The sequence below is a fragment of the Mycetomoellerius zeteki genome, unplaced genomic scaffold (assembly GCF_001594055.1).
Source record: "Mycetomoellerius zeteki isolate Tzet28-1 unplaced genomic scaffold, Tzet1.0 scaffold709, whole genome shotgun sequence".
NCBI lineage: Eukaryota > Metazoa > Arthropoda > Insecta > Hymenoptera > Formicidae > Mycetomoellerius > Mycetomoellerius zeteki.
In genome coordinates, this window is record NW_017257730.1 from 152492 (window position 1) to 172240 (window position 19749).

General features: G+C 28.3%; 1 protein-coding gene across 1 annotated transcript; it reads left to right on the plus strand.

Moving 5' to 3' along the window:
• Nucleotides 1-6042: 6042 nt before the first annotated feature.
• LOC108729240 (uncharacterized) lies at nucleotides 6043-19323 on the plus strand. Its single transcript, XM_018458253.1, has 9 exons — nucleotides 6043-6342; nucleotides 6426-6835; nucleotides 6995-7094; nucleotides 7920-8078; nucleotides 16373-16779; nucleotides 17390-17489; nucleotides 18519-18620; nucleotides 18706-18864; nucleotides 19172-19323. The coding sequence occupies exons 1-9, from the start codon at nucleotides 6043-6045 to the stop codon at nucleotides 19229-19231; spliced, it is 1797 nt and encodes a 598-aa protein (XP_018313755.1). The 3' UTR covers nucleotides 19232-19323.
• Nucleotides 19324-19749: the final 426 nt, after the last annotated feature.

The following is a 19749-nucleotide window of genomic DNA, read 5'->3' on the forward strand; positions in this document are numbered from 1 at the left end:
AACGAACAAACCGCCGTGTCGTATCAACCAAAATACAATCGGTGATAAAGTTTCTCAATGTATCAGAGAACGCCGAAATGGGTGCGTTTCAAATATTCACTGAAATTGATTTTGAATCAGAAGCCAAATAAAAAGTTTTAATTACAACTGCATTCATGTGTAACGTAGTCCGCTTATCAAATTTCTAATATTTGGAGTATTAGAAACTTTTGGTTAAAATTCTATTTTTTTTAATCGAAAAGTAATTAAAATTTCGGTAATTCCAATTTTTTAGCTTTCTCTAGTATTTTAATTATTAGATTTTTAATATTTTTATTTTCCTGACCATCTCCAAATTTTTAACAGATAATATCTACATGATATACTTATGTAATATTCAGAATTTAATGTCTGTAATACAATAATTTAGATAATTTTCACAAAATAATTTTTAAATATTATTTTGCGCCTTACTCGCTTTATTATTTTTAAATTTTTTCACTCTTTTCTATCTTCTCTAAAACTTTTTTGGCACGCCGGTTGCAAACCCTGTTATAATGTAATAACAAGAATTTAATAACATCTACTCTGTATAACTAGCAATATACAATTAATAAAATTAAAAAAATATTGCAATTTTATTTGATGACTTATATTAAAACAAAACGCTGTAAGCCATAATGAAACAAGATTCGCTGATCTGAAAAAAAATATTTAACACGTCCTGAGTATAACAAAATGTCATTAAATGTCGTAAATTTATGCCACAACGTAGCCATAAGACAATATGTATAAAGTCATACATAAAGTTCTTCCTTTAGTGAATAGTGATATAAAGTTCAATGCGGTCTCAAACTTCTGTGGGTTATGATCAGAAATGCACTAAGCTCGAACGCGCCACTTCTCAGAGTGCATTGCAAATTCGAAACGCTTCTTTAAGCAGCCGGATTTTATGTTTTGCGGAAGAGCTTATTCGAGGATTTCGAGAGCGCTCTTTGCGCTCTGAGAATCCATTACCTCGTGTCATAACTTCGCGCGCGACAACAGTACCCGAAATGAAATCACAACGAGACAATACCTGGTAGCGGTGCAACGCACTAATTAGCAGAACTCGTATAAGCCGAAGTTGTGAAAGCTGGAAGTACTTTGTTGCCGAGAAGATAGTACCTCGCATTAAGATTTGTGTTTACATTAGTGCGAACCGTTGAATGGTTAAATGCCACTGAGTTGTAAACTCGGAAAGATGTTTCCGAAACTTTTGTCGACATAGGTTGTGAATTATGAATTAGTTAGAGAATAAGAAGTTATATTAAATTACAGTAATAAATATTATATAAAAGGTATGGATTTTTTTACTACTCCCACATTTATTGATTTATTAGTCTCTAATCGTCTGACGGTATAAGTCAACCACTTGAAAGAATACTTTATCGGCAAAAGTAATATTACCCGTTGTTAATAAAGTAATGTAAAACAATTTGTATATTAAAAGATATAAATTATTAAATTTTTAATAATAGACATTTATTATTATATTATTATTATTATTATGTCATTTATAGCATTAAAAGATTGTAAACTATTTTACCTATTTGTACTCGATCGATCATATTAGCGGATGTTGATAACTTTGTTACAAAAACATTATCATCGGTTATCATAACTTTTGTAGATAAATGCTACAAAGTTCCGTTTTAATCCGCGTTAAAAAATCAAATTAATAGAAATTTTATACAATTTGAAATGATTTATTTTATAAAATTATGTTTACAAATCAATACGTGACTTTTATGTTTGCCAAAATAACATCAATCACATAAATATTGCTGAATAAAAAATAGGTATACCATTATATTGAATTTGATATATTTATTTTTAAATATTTTAATAACGGACGTGTACAAAAATATATGCATTTTATGCCCTCTAAAAATAATAGATTTTAAAAAAAACTATTTGTGCATGTGTATGTTAGAATGCTTTTATCCAGAATTAATTAAGTTTTTCCCTAATTCAAGCTAAAATATTCAGGTGATATCCTGTAAAACGTTGTTTCTATGCCGTTTGTAATCAATGCAATTAATCACTCACTTGAATAAATAACCTGACATTGTTTATTTCTAGATGGAATAATTTATTAGTCAAATATTTGACATTATATATTCTCATGACAATCGCAATTTTTAGCATATGAACCATTGATTTACCTTTCAACTACTCTCATTTTCAACTTCCTCAGAAATATTCTATTCGTCGAAGAGCAAATAGTGCTTTTTGATCCTTGCAAACAATCCGAATTGCTCAGATAATGAAATTATAATTATATATACGAAATTTAATCAAGTATTTCATTTTTTACAAATGTATATGCCGTGTATGTGACTTAATGCTGATGTCGGCAAATTTGTTTCTTGGAAGATAAATTGCAATTTTAGTCTTCTGAGGACCGATATGTTTTTAATTAACTTTTTTGGTTTAAGAGCTAGAACTTTTTTGTCAATGTCATGGGGTTGAGTAGTGAAAAAGGTGGCACCACTCGAGTCCCTAAAGGGATCTTCGGTCCGGAAAAAAAATGACATCCCTTATTTTTTATTTTTTAACTAAATATCATTAGATATTAAAATAATTAAAAATTGAACGGTTCAAAGTCCCTAAAGGGGCCTCTGGTCTTCCAAAGGTTAACATTTTGAACATAATTGTCATATAGATGACATTATTGCGTGCCATGAACATCAGCAAAATGTAACGATAATAATGAAGACTTTAGTGGAATTTATTTGTATGATGGAGCTGTTAAGCAACATCTTCATATTCAGAACGAAAAACGCCCGCATATAAGTGTGTATACAAGTTTTACGCATTCTATTTAAAAAAGTCTTCTTTTACCCCAAAAATATGGTAGTTATAGTACAATACAATATTTTAAAGATTTTTGCCATGCACTTCAGTAAAATTAATTAAACTTATTTTATACTTTATTGTAGTTTTATTAATGAATGAGAGAGATTTACACTAAAATTCTTGAAAATACGTTGTTATCGCACGACTATCATATTTTCAAGGTAAACTCTAAGAAAAAATTCTCTTCGTGTACTTTTCCAATTATTCATGTATGTTATATCCTATTAGCACTTTACTATTTTTGTTTATCAATGATATTTATTTAATTTAAATGTACCTAAATTTATAATTCTATCATTTAATAATTTTAATATAGAGACAGTCATTGGAGATATCGGCTCAATTAATTTTTCTAGTGATATCTGGATGTTTACAATTATACATTACTGCTTGACTGTTTAGCTGACGATTTAACAGAAAATGTAATTAATAATCTAAACAGGTTTATTTTTTATATTTTTTATTAAATCTATAATAAATCATGTGTATAGCATATTTTATAAAAGCATAAAAGATCTTGTATTAATACATATTTAAAAAGTTTTATTTATTTATTTCTTATTTAAATAATAAAAAATTTCAAATGATACTATTACGGTTCCAGAATTGCAATGGAAGTATATAATGTGTATCGTGGCTTAAAAGATCACAAGATATCATTAAAAACATATGTTTCATGATGCAAAAAAGTCAAAGATCACTCGTAATCAGCATGGGCTACCAATTTTATCTCTTAAATATTATTCTAAGGTGTAATCTACCTTGATCAAAAAGTTCCCGGAATTCATTCAGAAAATTCAAAATACAAGTTTATTTATCAAAAGTGATATTGTCCCCTTCAAAGTACTCCCCATCGACTGCAACGCACTTATGCCAGCGCTTGATCCAGCTCTCGAAACATTTCTGGAACTCTATTGTCGGTATAGCCATCAGAGCCGTCTTCGATTTTTCCATTACTTCTTAGTAGTGGTTTTTTGACTCGATCGAACAGAAAAAAATCGCAAGGAGCCATATAATCGGGTGAATTCGATGGTTGTTGGATAGTATTCGTTTCGTTCTTGGTCAAAAAATTTAATACAAACTCGTTGTTGCAAATTCAACTCCATTTTTAAAACTGTAAAAAATCGAAAACACATGCAGAGGTAGATGTACTCAAGACGGCGTAACTTTTACAAATGCCAAGCTATGGCGATAAAATTTGGTGGAAATGTCAATGATAGATGTGGCAACCTAACCAAAAAAGCAGAACTTAAATCAGCTGACTCAGAGCATCACCTGGTGGTAATTCCGGGAACTTTTTGATCAAGATAGGTATTTTGCTATAAGACATTATATATAAATAGTAAAATTTTTATAGCATATTATATAATAAAACGTTTGTAACAAAGAAAATGTTTCGATTAAACGTATAATAAATTATTAGAATAATTCATAACATACAACATATTTTTTTTAATTTTAATGACAAAATGTGAGTGCTAGTAGAAAGAACGGCTCCGAAATTTTTATTTATAAAGTTATAAAACCCAGATTTTGAGCACATGGCGCAGAAGCTATTTACCTCTCATATGTTATCGGAAAGCAGATGTTTTGTGTACTTATATGTAGTCATAATTGATATATAATTATTTTTAATTATATGATATGTATGTTTATATGTAACAATATATATTTTACATAATGTGTCTAATATTGGAAGATTTTACTTTTGTTATTAAACATAAGGATCTCGTTAAATAATAAAATTAATAAAATAAAAATATCATAGATTAAATCAACGAAAAATATTTTTTTAAATAATATGAAATAGTAATTATACATTTAGTTTTACTCTCATTAGTTTGCTTTTTATAAGCATCAAATACAAATAGTCGTACTATAAATAAATTAAACACGTATATGCAACTACAAATTACACAGCGAAGAAAATAATTGCATTTTTCGATATTTCCTCTATAGGAATGAAAAGATGAAAATAAGCGTTTAAATGTACACGCAGGAAAAGATAGAGCTATCTATGGAAAATACATTCTATTCTGTCTTTCAATAGATGTACATACACCTGGCTATGAACGAGAGCCCAATATTGCAGAAATTTTTCTCACGCATGTATATTTATTACTGTATATCACCACTGAAATCCTCTTGCGTATTAGATTCCTCTGCACATTTTAATTCCCTAACTCACATATGCCAAATGATTTTTAAGTTATTGTTAAAATTTTGAAGAGATATCTCCGAAACATTATTACACTTTTGACTTTAATTATATCTTTCCCTTAACTATTTTCCATCGCAAATCGAAACCGCAAGTTTTCTTTATTAATAATTTAGTCAATTTGTAGTTTACTTGTAATTATTTATTGTTAAAAATTCTTGCTGAAATGTGAGTATCTTTGAATAACGAATGCAAAATTATATATTAAAGTTTTAGAAAATGTAAATATTATTCTATTGAATTGCGAAATTTGTGCTATTTTTGCCTATTTTTACAACTTATGTAATTATATACAATAATAAAAATATCAAATTAAGAAAAAATAATAAATTTGAAAACTACTATTTTAACTTAGGAAAACTGAAATTGGTAGCTAAGAATAGAATAAATTATCTGTTTGAGAAACAATTTGCATTGTATAAGTTTAGAAACTACACTAGACTCCGCGTCCGCGAATATAAGAGAATTTCTTTTTCACTTTACACTCATTTCACTCATGTCTCAATTAAGGTACGTTAGAAGATTCATCAATGTTTCAACAGTGCGGGAAACAGCTGCTACGTAACACCACAATTCACATTTCAGGTTCTGCATATCTAATAAATTATTTTCTGCCACTTAACGTTTTCAAAGAATTCGCAGAGAAGAACCTCATATCGCATCCATTTTGTAATTTTTCTTCAATCGACATTTTATATTTCAGTAGAATTGTAATAAAATCTTATATCAACTTATTTTCGTATGCATGCATACTCTTTTTACATTAAAAATAACTGATGCAATACGTTTTGGCATCGGTTTTTCCGCGCTTTCACTATACATTTTATAAGAATATCATTAAAATAGTGTGTATTTGATGTGAAGAAAATATTTTCAAGACAGTATATAGTTTCTTAAGTAAGACTTTTCACAGAATTGCAATTGTACGTAATTTAAAAATAGTCATGCAAGAGAAAGTAACGCTAAAGAAGGCGATTGCCATTATGAAGTTGAGTCTGTTTGTTATATGGTTTTGGCCGCTACCATTAGGCACTTCTAAATACAAAATTCTGTGCGTGAAGCTATATCAGTATATCTGTATATTAATGACTATAGGCGTAATATCGTCGGTAATATATGGTCTTGTGAAAAATAAGAATACCAATGATCTCGATGGTTTTATGAGATCATTGTTCTCTTTGGTCACCTGTAGCCACGTTATTGGCAACATTCTGTGTCACCTAATTATTTATCAACGATTACAAGTATTTAATACATTCTGCTTCTGAGAAATAAAATTTTCTTCTCACGTTATGAATCAGAATAATATAATTTTAATGAATTGTAGTACGTTACTCTCGAAATGGAGAATTTTTGCGCATTGATCAAGCCTCACGAGGAAACGATTGTTCAGCGGGAGTATGTTGATAAGTATTCCAATTTTTATGGTTTCTGCATAAGTTTATTCTACATGAGTCTCTTCGGCCTTTTTATGGGACCTGTCATGCTAGACCAGTCGCTTCCAACAGCTGCTGATTTTCCATTTGATGCGTCTCATCAACCGTTAAGGGCTATTACGTATATGCATCAGATCATAGTTGGTCTGTTCATATCTGCACATTTATGTGTTAACGCTTTTATGGGGCTTTTGATCTGGCTGGCTTCAGCGAGATTTAAATTGTTGACCGAAGAGTTACGAACAATTACGAATATCTATAATTTCGCGAAATGCATCGAAAAGCATCAAAAATTAATCGAGTATGACATCTTTTTAAAGAGTGTGAAATTAAAATTGTATTGCATGTGTAAAATATTAAAATTTTGTTGCATGTATTTAACTATTAAGATTAAAATTATTTATCTACTTAAATAAATATTACCCCATATATGAGACAAAATATTTCAAATGATTTTTAGGTATGCGGGAGAGGTAGCCCTTACAGTTCGACCCTTTGCAATGGTAACTGTACTTTTCTCTACTGTAGCATTAATAATATTTGGCCTTGTTTTTATTGCAGTAAGTATAATTCAATGCAATTGTAGCATACTATATATTTAATTAATCCTCCGTGGTCCAACGTTTTTTTTTTCACTGTTTCCTAGTTCAGGTCACTAGTACCTGATTGTGTTTCTCAAAAAGTTTTTAAACTCTAAAAAAAATCTAAAAAATATTCTAGTACACTTTTTTAGCATTCAAGCATACAATTTTACAATGACATAACCAGAAACGTTTTTCACTTTTTTTATATGTCCAAATTTGGACCTGGAACCCGACTTTAAGAAAAAAAATTTTTTTAATACATTTAAATTAAACTCGGTTTGTGAACCGTGCTGACGAAACAGCACGTTTACAGATTTCAAATATTTCAAAGTGGAGTGCTGGCTTTTTTTCAATTCTTTATACTTTTGAACCCCTTGAGATACAAATGAAAAGATGGTACAAACCGAGTTTAATTTAATGCGTATTAAAAAAATTTTTTTTTCTTAAATTCGAGTGCCAAGTTCACAGAAATCGAATTTGAGGAAGAATAATTTAAAACTGAAAATTCGCCTGGGTCTTCAAATTATTTTCTACGTTTTAACACAAACGCATTAATATCCTTAAATTAGACAATTCATATTATTAAAATTTCCCCTAACGGTTCATATCTGTTCAAATAGAAGGTACCATTATCTTTGAAGATTCAGTGTATCCTTTTATCAATGTGTGCATTATTAGAAGTATTTATGTATGCCTGGCCAGCAGAACATTTGATTCATGTAGTAAGTAAATTATTTATAAGGAATAACGTAACTATCATTTACATTTTATATTTTATTAATTATATGGACTCGTTCACAGACTACGAATGTAGCACAAGCAGCTTTTGAAACAGATTGGTGTGTTGAATCTGAATATCTTAGGAAAAACTTACAAATGGTTATACTGAGAAGCCAAAAGCCAATACTAGTTGCATTACCATGCGGTTTGCCCTCGTTGTCCTTACGTTATTATGCATCGGTGAGATAGTGATTTTAAAAAATTATTATTAAAATTCGTCGGTAGTGCACATTAGTCATTTAGTTATCTGTAATTATTTGAAATTAGAAAAAATTATTATATTTTCTTCTTTTTTTCTTTATTTCTCTTAAAAATAAAGAAAAACATCTATAAGAAAAATAAAAAAAATATTTATGTGATATAAAGTCCCTAATTTAACAAAATATAGCAAAAATGGGATTTATTCTACTTTATTTAAGTATTATAATTTTATTTCATACTAAAATTAATAATTAAAAAATTATTGTTAATATATTTCTACCTCATAATCTTAATACTTATTTTATAATCTTAGTACTTATTTTTAGTCACACCCTAAATAAGAAATAAAAAGATACCAATTTTTAAGAATAATTTACAAATATATCTATTATAATTAAGACATATTTACACATATATACTAACTTTTGCTACAAGGTATGAACATGCATCCATAATATATGTTTCAGTATCTTTCAACAATATTCTCTTACTTCACTACAATGCGAATGATGTTCGAAGGGAAAGAATTTGAGATATAAGTAAAGTAGCATATTTTTATAATAACAAAAAATTCTTTGCACTATTATAAATTACAAAATTATTAAACTGGTCCTATTTGAGTTATAGGTTTAATGTTTATTTAAATCAGACTCTCTTCAAAAATTTTTGTTTCCTGTAGTTTAAATTCCTTAATAATCAGTGACCTCTGTTACACGGCACGCTTAATCGGATTTAATAACATCCGTAGTTATGAAATCATAACTGTTTCAAGCCAATCATAGCTGTTTCTCGGAAGAATGGAACGACTGTGATTGGTTAGTTTCATAACTACGGATGTTATTAAACTCGATTAAGGTCTTCAAGGGTGCCATGTAAATGTAGTCAATGTTATAACAGCAAGCGTAATAAGTGATTTCAATTTAAGCAGTTTTGTTATTATTATATATACTGTTATTATATATTTTATTCAAATATTATGAAGAGACATACACACAATAAGGATTGGACTAAATACTGTATATCACTTCAAGATTGAATTTAAATGTACTTATTCTTCTTTCTTTTTAAGGTAATAATTAGGTTCGTAATTAGATTATTTGTGTTTATCAAAGATTATAAATCTAGATTATAAATATTTTGTCATTAAAAATGTGAAATGTATGAAAAACTTGTGTTACGTTAATTAGGAGTAGTCTATTTCCTTGAACGTAAAAGCGTATTAATAGCAACTATACTATATCATTTCAATAGTATTCGAGGATTAATATAATATACACAAATAGTAAATATAATATACCGATGTTGTATTCTGTTCAAAAAATTCTTACTTTGTCTTTATTTTTTAATATATTTTTTTAATTACAACTTATTCAGCCTTGTCTCTTTTGAAATATTCTCCTTCGTTGATATACGACTCCCAACCGTTGACATATCTCTCTCAATGCCTATTTACTTCTAGAAGCAGAACTGATATGCGTCTTTCGAAGTCGCATATAGTTTTTTCCTGCGAATTTCAAACGTTTCAGCACTTCGAAATGATACCTCCAATTCACTGTTTCACTGTTGCCAAAGATTCACAATTGATGATATCATGTATCAATCGAAAAGGAGAGTATTTCAAAGGAGAGATAGTCAAATAAGTAAATGAACTTCAAAAATTATAAAGACAAAATTTAAAAACTTTTTGAACAGGTCATATCATAAAAGCATTTTAGCATAATACAAGAATACAAGGCATTATAAGGTATATTATTGCACATGGTGTGTGGTAGAATAATAGATCAAAAGGAACAACCAATCAAATTTTTGCCTCAAAATACTCACAAAATAGTGTTGCTTTACAATTTAGGACAAATTTTTGAATAACTCAAAAAGCAGCCACTATGTTGGATCGTTCGTCCTCGAAAATGATGCACCTTATATTTTTACATCATAGTACTCATGCTAGTATACGTATACAGAAATCACTTCAAAATAACAAAATAAACATTTTACTATTTAACTTTCTATTAAACATACCCGTTTTATTTATCAAAATTAGGAAATAAAAATTTGTTTATACGTCTTGTGTCTTCAATATCTGATTACAATCTTAAAATATTATAAAATCTTTTCTAAGATATTCTGTATCCTGTCGTATAATAAATATTCCCATAAGTTTCTAGCTACTGCGCTTATTGTATATTGTAGAACCTCAAGGAAAGAACTTCCGGTCTCTTAAAAAATTATGACATAAAAATTAAATGAATAGAAATTTGTATTCTTCAACATATTTTCTTACCACATATCATTTCAATATAATGATAGGTTCTACGTGTTTTCTTTACAAATAGGGTGATAAAATTACTATGAAGTTTATGATTCGATATGCAATGAATTGCCGAAGGGTGTGCGATAAACATTCGAATATAAAGTAAAGAGAGTAGAGAGGAATTATTATAGATGCATTATGGATATTCCTGTATTCATACAGAAAGGGTATACATTGATAAAATTATAAGGTACTGTAAGAAAAGAGAATGCACCGTGCATTTAAAATCAATAGGTGCAGATGTAATAAGCTGTTTCTACTTATAAAGTAGAAACGCCCTACCAAACCTAGTAGCACTACCCCTCACTGCATTCTATAGATAATGCAAAAACAGCTTATTACATCTCCACGTATTGAATTTACACGCACGATACATTCTCCTCTCTTATCGTGCCTTATGTATCATGCCTATATATTTAATTTTATCAATGTATACTCTTTGTATGAAACGGGGATATTCATAATACATTTGTAGTAATTTCTCCCCTCTCTTGTTTGTTTTATATTCATTTATCGCACATCTTCCATTGCACATATCGAATTGTAAGAGAGTCAGTATTTACAACATTATTCTCATTGTTACGATACGTGTATAATATACATAGTATAGTCATGGTACAAAAGTCAAAGAAGTCGAAGAAGTTGAATTTTAAACAAGTTATTTCTAGCGTGAAGTTAAGTTTATGGATAACGTGGAGTTGGCCGATGCCAAAAGACGCAACAAAATTTAAGATCACCTGTATGAAACTATATCATAATCTGTGCATCATTTGGGCGATTTGCTTGGAAGCACCAATGATATATGCCATCGCAAATCATATTAACGATTTTGCTCTTTTCATAGAATTAGTTGTTCAACAAGCCCCTATTATACACGCCATATGTAATATTATCTTTCACAAAGTCAATTATCATCACATACAAGTACTTAATATCAATATATTTTACATTAAAGAATTTCACAAATTATATCTATAGGCATAATATGTATATTTGGTTTAAGTGTTCACAACTCAGTTATCTTTTTAAATAATAGAGTCATTAAAAAATATGAATAAAGTTTAATCGATCTGAAATTATATATAAATAAATTTTTTTGTTTAAAAAGATCTAATGACTTGAACAAAAGATATTCTTTTTTAAATGTTTTTCTAGTAGCAGTTATACTTTTTTAAATAAAATAATAGATCTATTTTATTACAGTTTCGTAAGGTATTTTTTTACAAATTCATAATAAAATACATGTATAAATTTTTATAGTAGTTTTTGAGATACATTATATTGTCACTCGTGTTGCTTCTCTGGACATGAGCAAAAAAATGAAATACCTCCAACAAAATACTGTTCAATAAAAAAATAATTACTATTAATTCTTAAACAAACTAATTTTATTTAAAAATTTTCTTTAATTATATTTTAAAAATTAATCGAATGTATACACATACTTATTGTTAAACACTGTAAATATATATATATATATATACATATATACTGTGTCCGATAAGTTTTGACAAAACGCTCGCATGTAGATAGAATGGACTAAACTGAGTCAAAAAGTTCTCTACCATTTTTCAATTTCTATAATAGTTAACAAGATTAATTATTAAAAATCACTGAATATTGGTTTTCAATACTTTTTTACTTAACTACTATCACTTTACAAAAAAACAGCAATAGACACAAAAATTGTTTATTTTCTTCTTATAGAGAAGAAAATTGAGAATTTTTTCAGAATTTTTTAGTACCACATTTTCTCATATTGGTAAAAATAGTGATCAATAAGAAAATGCAGTACTAAAAAGTTGATAAAAAATTCTTAAAGTTCTATAAGAAGAAAATAAACAATTTTTGTTTCTAACTGTTTTTCTGTAAAGTTGATAATACTTAAATAAAAAATGATTGAAAACCAATATTCAGCAATTTTTAGTAATATTATTTTATTAACTATTGTAAAAATTGCAAAATAGTAGATGACTTTTCGACTTAGTTTAGTCCGTTCTACCAACACACGAAATATTTGGCGGTCATTCTGGGACACCCTGTATATGCGCACGCGTGTAAGTGTGTAGTATGCCCGCGTGCATGAGCGTAAATACGTAATTATTTACAGAATATTGCTTTTGAAGCGGAATATTTTTGCGACTCAATGAAACCACGTGAAGAAGTTGTGATTCAACGGTACATTGATAAATGTACCGCATTCTATGGTGTGTCTACGGTTATTTTCTATTTCATTGTGATAGTATTCTGCGTGGTACCTATCATTCTACATCAACCATTTCCAACATTAGCCGAATATCCATTCGACGTATATCATGACCCTTTAAGAACAATTATCTACGTACATCAAGCTACAGTCGCATTCATAGTAGCAGCACAATTATGTTTAAATACTTTCGTGGCTACTTTACTCTGGTTTGCATCAGCAAGATTTGAAATAACAATCGAAGAGCTGAGGACTTTCACAAATGTCTATCAATTAGTCAAATGTATTAAGAAACATCAAAAAATTCTTGAGTGAGTAGTAATTTAAATATAAAATGACATTCTTGTTCTTATATGCACATAATCTGGTTAAAGAAATTTGGATATAAATATTGGATATAAATATTGGATATAAATATTGAGAACTAAAATGTATTTATTCAGGTATACAACGGAAGTTATTATTGTTGCTCGTTGTTTTGCATTAACATGTATATGTTGTAGCACAGTTAATTTAATAATAATTGGTGTTTCATTTCTTACCGTAAGTACATGTAATAATTTGAAAATTGAAGTCTCTTTTCAGAAATTACTTAAAATCTTTATTAAAAAAAAATTTATATATATATTGAAGCTATCAAATGTTATATTTGAAATTCGGGGATATACTGAAAATTTATATACTCACAATATATATATAATTATAGAAATATATTTATATAATAATATCCATTTATATGTATAAAGAGAAAGAAGAAGGAGAGGGAGATTCTTCCAACTAAATTTAAAAACAAATAAAAACACTATTTTCGGTCAAAGTATCATTTGCGGATCTTGATGACTAATAATATTTTTGCATAAATCTTGCAATTTCCAGTTCAAGCAAACGATTATTTATCAATTTTAAAACATAGTTCTATAACGAAGCTAGATCATAACGCAATATCATCAATTAAACTGGTAAGCTATTTAATAACAATGATGCTGATAAACATCTTAAAGCACTATGAAGAATTTATTGCGAATAATATCTCCCCAGTTAGATTTTGAATCTGAACCTTCTTATGTTCCCATTATCCGCCATTCCCATTAGATGTCCGTCAAGAAATGTAGAGAGTTCCAAACGGTAGGATCTAACTATGTAAGTCGAATTCTGGTCGGGGTAATATTTTTCACAATAAATTCTTTACAATTTTATGGTACTCGTTAGCATCAGTATTAGTAAATTGCTTGAAATTAGGTACTACAACTTCAGTTTAGGACCGTGTTTGCTCGACAGTTTGCTTCAACAGTTTACTCGAAGTGGAAATTGAAAGATTCACGTAAAAATATTGTTAGGTATCAATATTCACTTTGATCGAATATAGCCTTCTTCTTCGCTTATTTGTGTTGAACATTTCTCGATCAATTTTTACTTACTAATATAAATTAAAAAATTTTAGTATTAGAATATCAATAAGAATAATATGCATATACAATTTTTTTTAAACAGAATCAATCTTTGCTATTGAGATTCAAATATATCTTCATGACTCTAGCTTGTTTAGCAGAAATATTTATGTTTGTTTGGCCAGCAGAACATTTGATTTTCTTAGTAAGTTACTTATTATAAAAAATCATAAAACTAATTATAATATATATAATTAATATTTATTATTTTTTTCGAGTGCAATAATATCTCTCAGACTATTTTTGATACACGCTGGTACAATCAATCTAATGAAATACGGAAACTCCTGCAAATTGTCATGATGAGAAGTCAAAAAGTGGTAACGATTGCAGTACCATGTATTACACCATCAATATGTTTTAATTACTTGACATCGGTGAGACAGAGATTTGAATTAATTAAAAATCGCTATCACATCATTTGCATTATTAGTTATCATTATGTAACATTTTGTACTTTCAAGATCAAAAATTTATTTTTATAATATAAGGAAGGATTTAACTAGATTTTCTTACATGTTACAGTACTGTTCAACCATAATGTCCTATTTTACAACACTGCGCATAATGCTAAATACAGATTAAAAGAGACCATGTAATTTAAATAATCGTCGCAATTTTACATAAAGAAACTATAAATTTTGGTGCCCACGTAATGTATAACGATATTCTGATTCAGCAAACTATGTAATGCAATTCAAGATAATAATAAATCATTTATTATTGCCGCAAAGCACATTATTTTATTGAATCAATTTGTACATCTTACATCCATCTTAAATATTAATAATCATGTACCATTTACTAATTATACATTTTTCATATTTTTCTTTCTTTATTACTTGCTAACATATATACATGTGCTTCAAATTTTTCCAAATCTAATGAAAAAATAAATTAAAATTCTTAAAAGTTTTATAGTTGTAATAACAAATTTTTTTATTTGTAAATGTGCAATTGTCATTAATCTTTTTCTATTGTTTAGTTTTACAGAAGTATTGTTTAATTTTAGAAGAGTTCTTTACAATTTTCTTAAATTCATTTATGGTAATTTACTTAAAATTGTAGTTATCTCATTTGTATAACATCTTTACACAGCTCACAAAATAAAAATATTTAATAAATATTTATTTTAAAAACAAAAGTTTAACGAATATAATAAAAAAAAACAATTAGGAAAACAAAATGTAAGTTTCATTTTATAAATTCTAATAATTTTTAGACAAAAATAAAAGTCAATTAACAACTACATATTAGTAGATGAAAATAATAATATTAAATGCAATAAAACTTGCTAATACATCAATTTCAGTATTCGCACTCTAATAAAAGGTTTTTATTTTCGAAGCATTTCAGTGAAACTAAGGTTGCGTCAGGAAATTCATCGTACATGTGTTGAATAGTTTATAAAGTAATTACTGCAGAATGGTTCCTCAATTACTGGCATTTCATAATCTTGTAACATCATATTCCACACATATTACGGAAAATGTTCTTTTCTAAAAGCCCTAGTAATGATTTCAGGGAAAAACACTACAAAGAGGGAAAATTCCAGATTATGTCGTAAATTCATAATACGAAGGTGGCATACGATAATACCCTTACCGTATGCCACCTTCGTAATTTATGTTAAAAATAGATATTAGTAGAAAATAAATCTACAAGCCTTACTTTTCACATTACACATACACATACGTATCTTTTTGCTTATTTTATCGCAATTTCATTGCGAAAGTATATTTGCCGTGAAATAGAAGCAATGAAAACAGACATAACTATTTTGTGCTATATGTAAAATTTTCTTTATATATCTTCTTATCGTTGAAAGTTTTTAAAATAGATATCTTTTATTATACATATTACAATACGTGAATATGTGCAATTAACATTCTAATCATGTCAAAGTTGACGTTAAAGAAAGTCATCGCTATTGTAAAACTAAGTTTGTTCCCAACTTGGTGTTGGCCTCTACCAAAAGATACAGTCAAATTGAAAGTTATTTGTGCAGGAATATATCAATACTTTTGCATAATTGTGCTCTCTAGCGTGGCTGCAGGTTTGATAAATGCGATGCGAAATCACTTTGATGATCCTGTCATTATTGCAAAATCGATAAGCGTTCTGTGTCCCGCTATACAAGTCGTTTGCAATATTATGTGCTGTAGAATTAATTCTTATCGTCTACAAGTAATTATTATGAGTACATTTAATTGTTACGTAAAAGTAAAAAATAGACAAAGTTTATTATTGTATACACTCTCTCTTTGTAAATTTATATATTTAAGACACATGATATAACCAATTCCAGTCGGTTACTTTCGAAATGGAAAATTTCTGTGAATTACTTAAACCTTGCGAAGAAGCGATCCTTCAACGATATATCAATAAATGCGTCTATTTCTATGGTGGCTCTATGTTTTGGATATATCTAAGTGCCGTTTTCATTATGTCTGGACCTCTTACGCTAGATCAACCGTTTCCAACAAATGCTGAGTATCCATTCAATGTTTATCATCAACCTTTAAGATCTATTATCTTTATACAGCAGACTATAGCTTGCGTGCAAGGTGCTGCCCAGCTATGTATGAATATCTTTATGGCGCTCTTAATATGGTTTACGTCGGCAAGACTTGAAATACTCATCGGAAAACTGCAAAGAATCACAAACATTTCTGAATTAAAGAAATGTATTCAAGAACATCAAAATCTATTAAAGTAAGACATTATTCTTATTTAAAGCACGATTACACCATTAACCCTACATTATCTGCGTGCTTTTAACGTGATTAACCTGTTTTTAATAAATATGTTAAAAGTAATTTCTTAATAATGAAAACTTCATAAACCGAATGACATTATTTTATTATAATTTATTGTATAATAATCATAAGTATCAAAATTATAAGCCATACAACTTTTGCGATAAAATAATTGTTCAAACTTATGTGGGAAGCATGCTATCATATTCCGAGTTTACTTTCGCGCCACTTGTATTGTAAGGTGAGAAGTCCCTAGATAGGTTAACCGCGGGCGCTTGCGCGAGCGGAAATGAAGGCCAAGAAGACAGAACTTTAATGACGGTCATTGAGAGTGAACGCGTGAACGCGTGCGAGCAACAAGAGTTTTTGTATTTCTCCGAATTCTTTCGTCACCCAATAAATGTTGGATCACCAACATTTTCTTCAATGGAATCACCTTATTCCTACACTTATATCACATAATCTTTTCGATATCATTTGAATACAATTTTTTGTTACATATGTTTATACAAAAGAAAATAATATTAACAATTAATGATGTTATCATTTTTACATTTTTATCTCAGATATGCGGAAGAAGTGACCATTTTAATTCGCCCTATAGCATTATCAACTGTGAGCTTCAGTACTATCGCATTAATAATAGTAGGCCTCATTTTGTTGACCGTAAGTACTAAGTTGCCTTTTCTAATAATATAATATATTCGCGAATTCAATTATTAATATCTATATATACACCCCATCTTTTAATTAAAATATTTTAAAAACTTTACAGTATTTTAATTTAATTCAGAAAAAAAAACAATTTGAAATAATGATAAAATATATTTGTAGAATTTTAGAAAAAGATACGGGATATTTCTGATATATGCACAATATTTTGTGTGCGTTTTTTCAATATGTGTGTGTGTGTGTGTTTACGCGTGCGTGCGTGCGTGCGTGCGTGTTTGTGTGTACAGGATGTTTCAGAAATAGTTGACCAAACTCTAAGAGTATATTCCACTCATTGTAAGGATGAAAAAAGTCACATAAACATGGATTCGGAAACGCTTCCTTTCCAAGTTATAAGCATTTCTTATTTACATTGTATGTATTTATATATGACATGCCTCGCTTCGACGCTTCATGAATTGTACTTCTATTCACCTTCTAAAGTAAACAAAAAGTTATTAGATAAGTCTGTATGGAATTGGAATCAGTCTTTATTTAAGCATTTAAGAGTGAAGATAGTATTCATCAACATGGCAACTTATTCTAACATCGAATTGGCAGATATCCACTATATGTATGGGCGAGCTAATGAAAACTGCAGAAAAGCTCAACGTCTCTATTAACAAATCTTTCCTCAAAGACAATAATTTCCAGCAATTTCTGTAATGAAAATATAGATATAAGTAAATAAAAAATGTTTATAACTTGGAAAAGAAGCGTCTCCGAACCCATGTTTATATGACTTTTTTTCATCCTTACAATGAGTGGAATGTGCTCTTAAAATTTGGTCAACTATTTCTGAAACACCCTGTATATATATACATTTATTTATTTATATATATATATATGTTTAATTTTATATTATTATACTTATATTTATGCAAAAACTATTTAAAACATTTTTAATATACTCAACAAGATATATATAGATTTTTTAAATAATAATAATAATGCGTCAAATAATTCATACTGTATTACAAATAGGATCAGCCATTGTCAATGAAAATCCAATGCGTTGGTATAATGTTTAGTGGACTGTCAGTGGTATTCATGTATACATGGCCAGCCGAACATTTGATTCATATAGTAAGTTTAATTATTACAGAAAGAACTGCACTTTGATTAATCAATTACAATAAATCAACATTATTATATCTAATATTGTTTCTAGAGTGATGAAATTGGACAGGCAGTCTTTGATATGGAATGGTATCAACAACCAGTCGCTCTAAGGAAGACTCTACAGATAATTATGTTAAGGGCTCAAAAACCAGTAATTATCTCAGTACCATGTGTTATGCCCGCATTATCTTTAAAATACTATGCATCGGTAAGGCTAACTAAATTTTAATATATTGTGACATTAAACATGCATAGAATCACTAATATATAACTGATTATTGTATATATAAAATTACAATGCATAAAAGTACTTCAATGAATGACACAAGTGTTACATAAAAATAAAAATTAGAGATAAGTTGTCTGGATACATATCATATCATATAATTAAATACAGCAAATATTATTTTGTCAATTTGAAATCATAAATACATAATTTGTGTCTATAATTCGGAATAAACTAATATTTTAGTTCAAATATTTTATTATATGAACATATTACGAATGTGTTCCAGTATTTGTCGACTATATTTTCCTATTTCACAACGCTACGAGTAACCATGCAAAATGTTTGAGACAGAATGAGCAAAAACATGTGCTGCTGATAAAATTGGAAAATATGCAAGCAATTATATTAAATAGCTAAAAATCAATGTTTATTTTATTGTTACGCCCATTATAATCACATGGCATAGATGACACAATAAATTCGAAAAACTCGCTAAAATTTTATTTAATAATGTATAATTATTTAAAAACCTTAAAAGTTATCCATATTTATTTTCTTATCTTTTAGTCTTTTCTTATCATTTTGTTCCTTTATATATATAAAAAAACGATTAAACGTAAAATTAAAAAATTAGTTTATTAGTTTACGGTTGCATTTATAAAATATCAATCAGTTCTATTAACTCCAAATCTAGAGAATATCGTGAATTAAATCAAGGAAGAACTTCTTATCGTAGTCAAAGAATAAAAACTGTCAAAGAACTAGTAAATTCAGATATTAAACTTCAAAATCTTACGCTCTTTATTCTAAATACAACGATATTAAGCATCCTTTATTGTAATACTACTACTAAAGAAAACAAAA

Coding starts and splice junctions, on each gene's coding strand:
- LOC108729240 (XM_018458253.1), top strand. CDS start 6,043: ATGCAAGAGAAAGTAACGCTAAAGAAGGCGATTGCCATTATGAAGTTG. Junction 17,490..18,518: donor TAGGCCTCATTTTGTTGACC/GTAAGTACTAAG, acceptor TATTACAAATAG/GATCAGCCATTGTCAATGAA. Junction 18,865..19,171: donor CTTTAAAATACTATGCATCG/GTAAGGCTAACT, acceptor AATGTGTTCCAG/TATTTGTCGACTATATTTTC.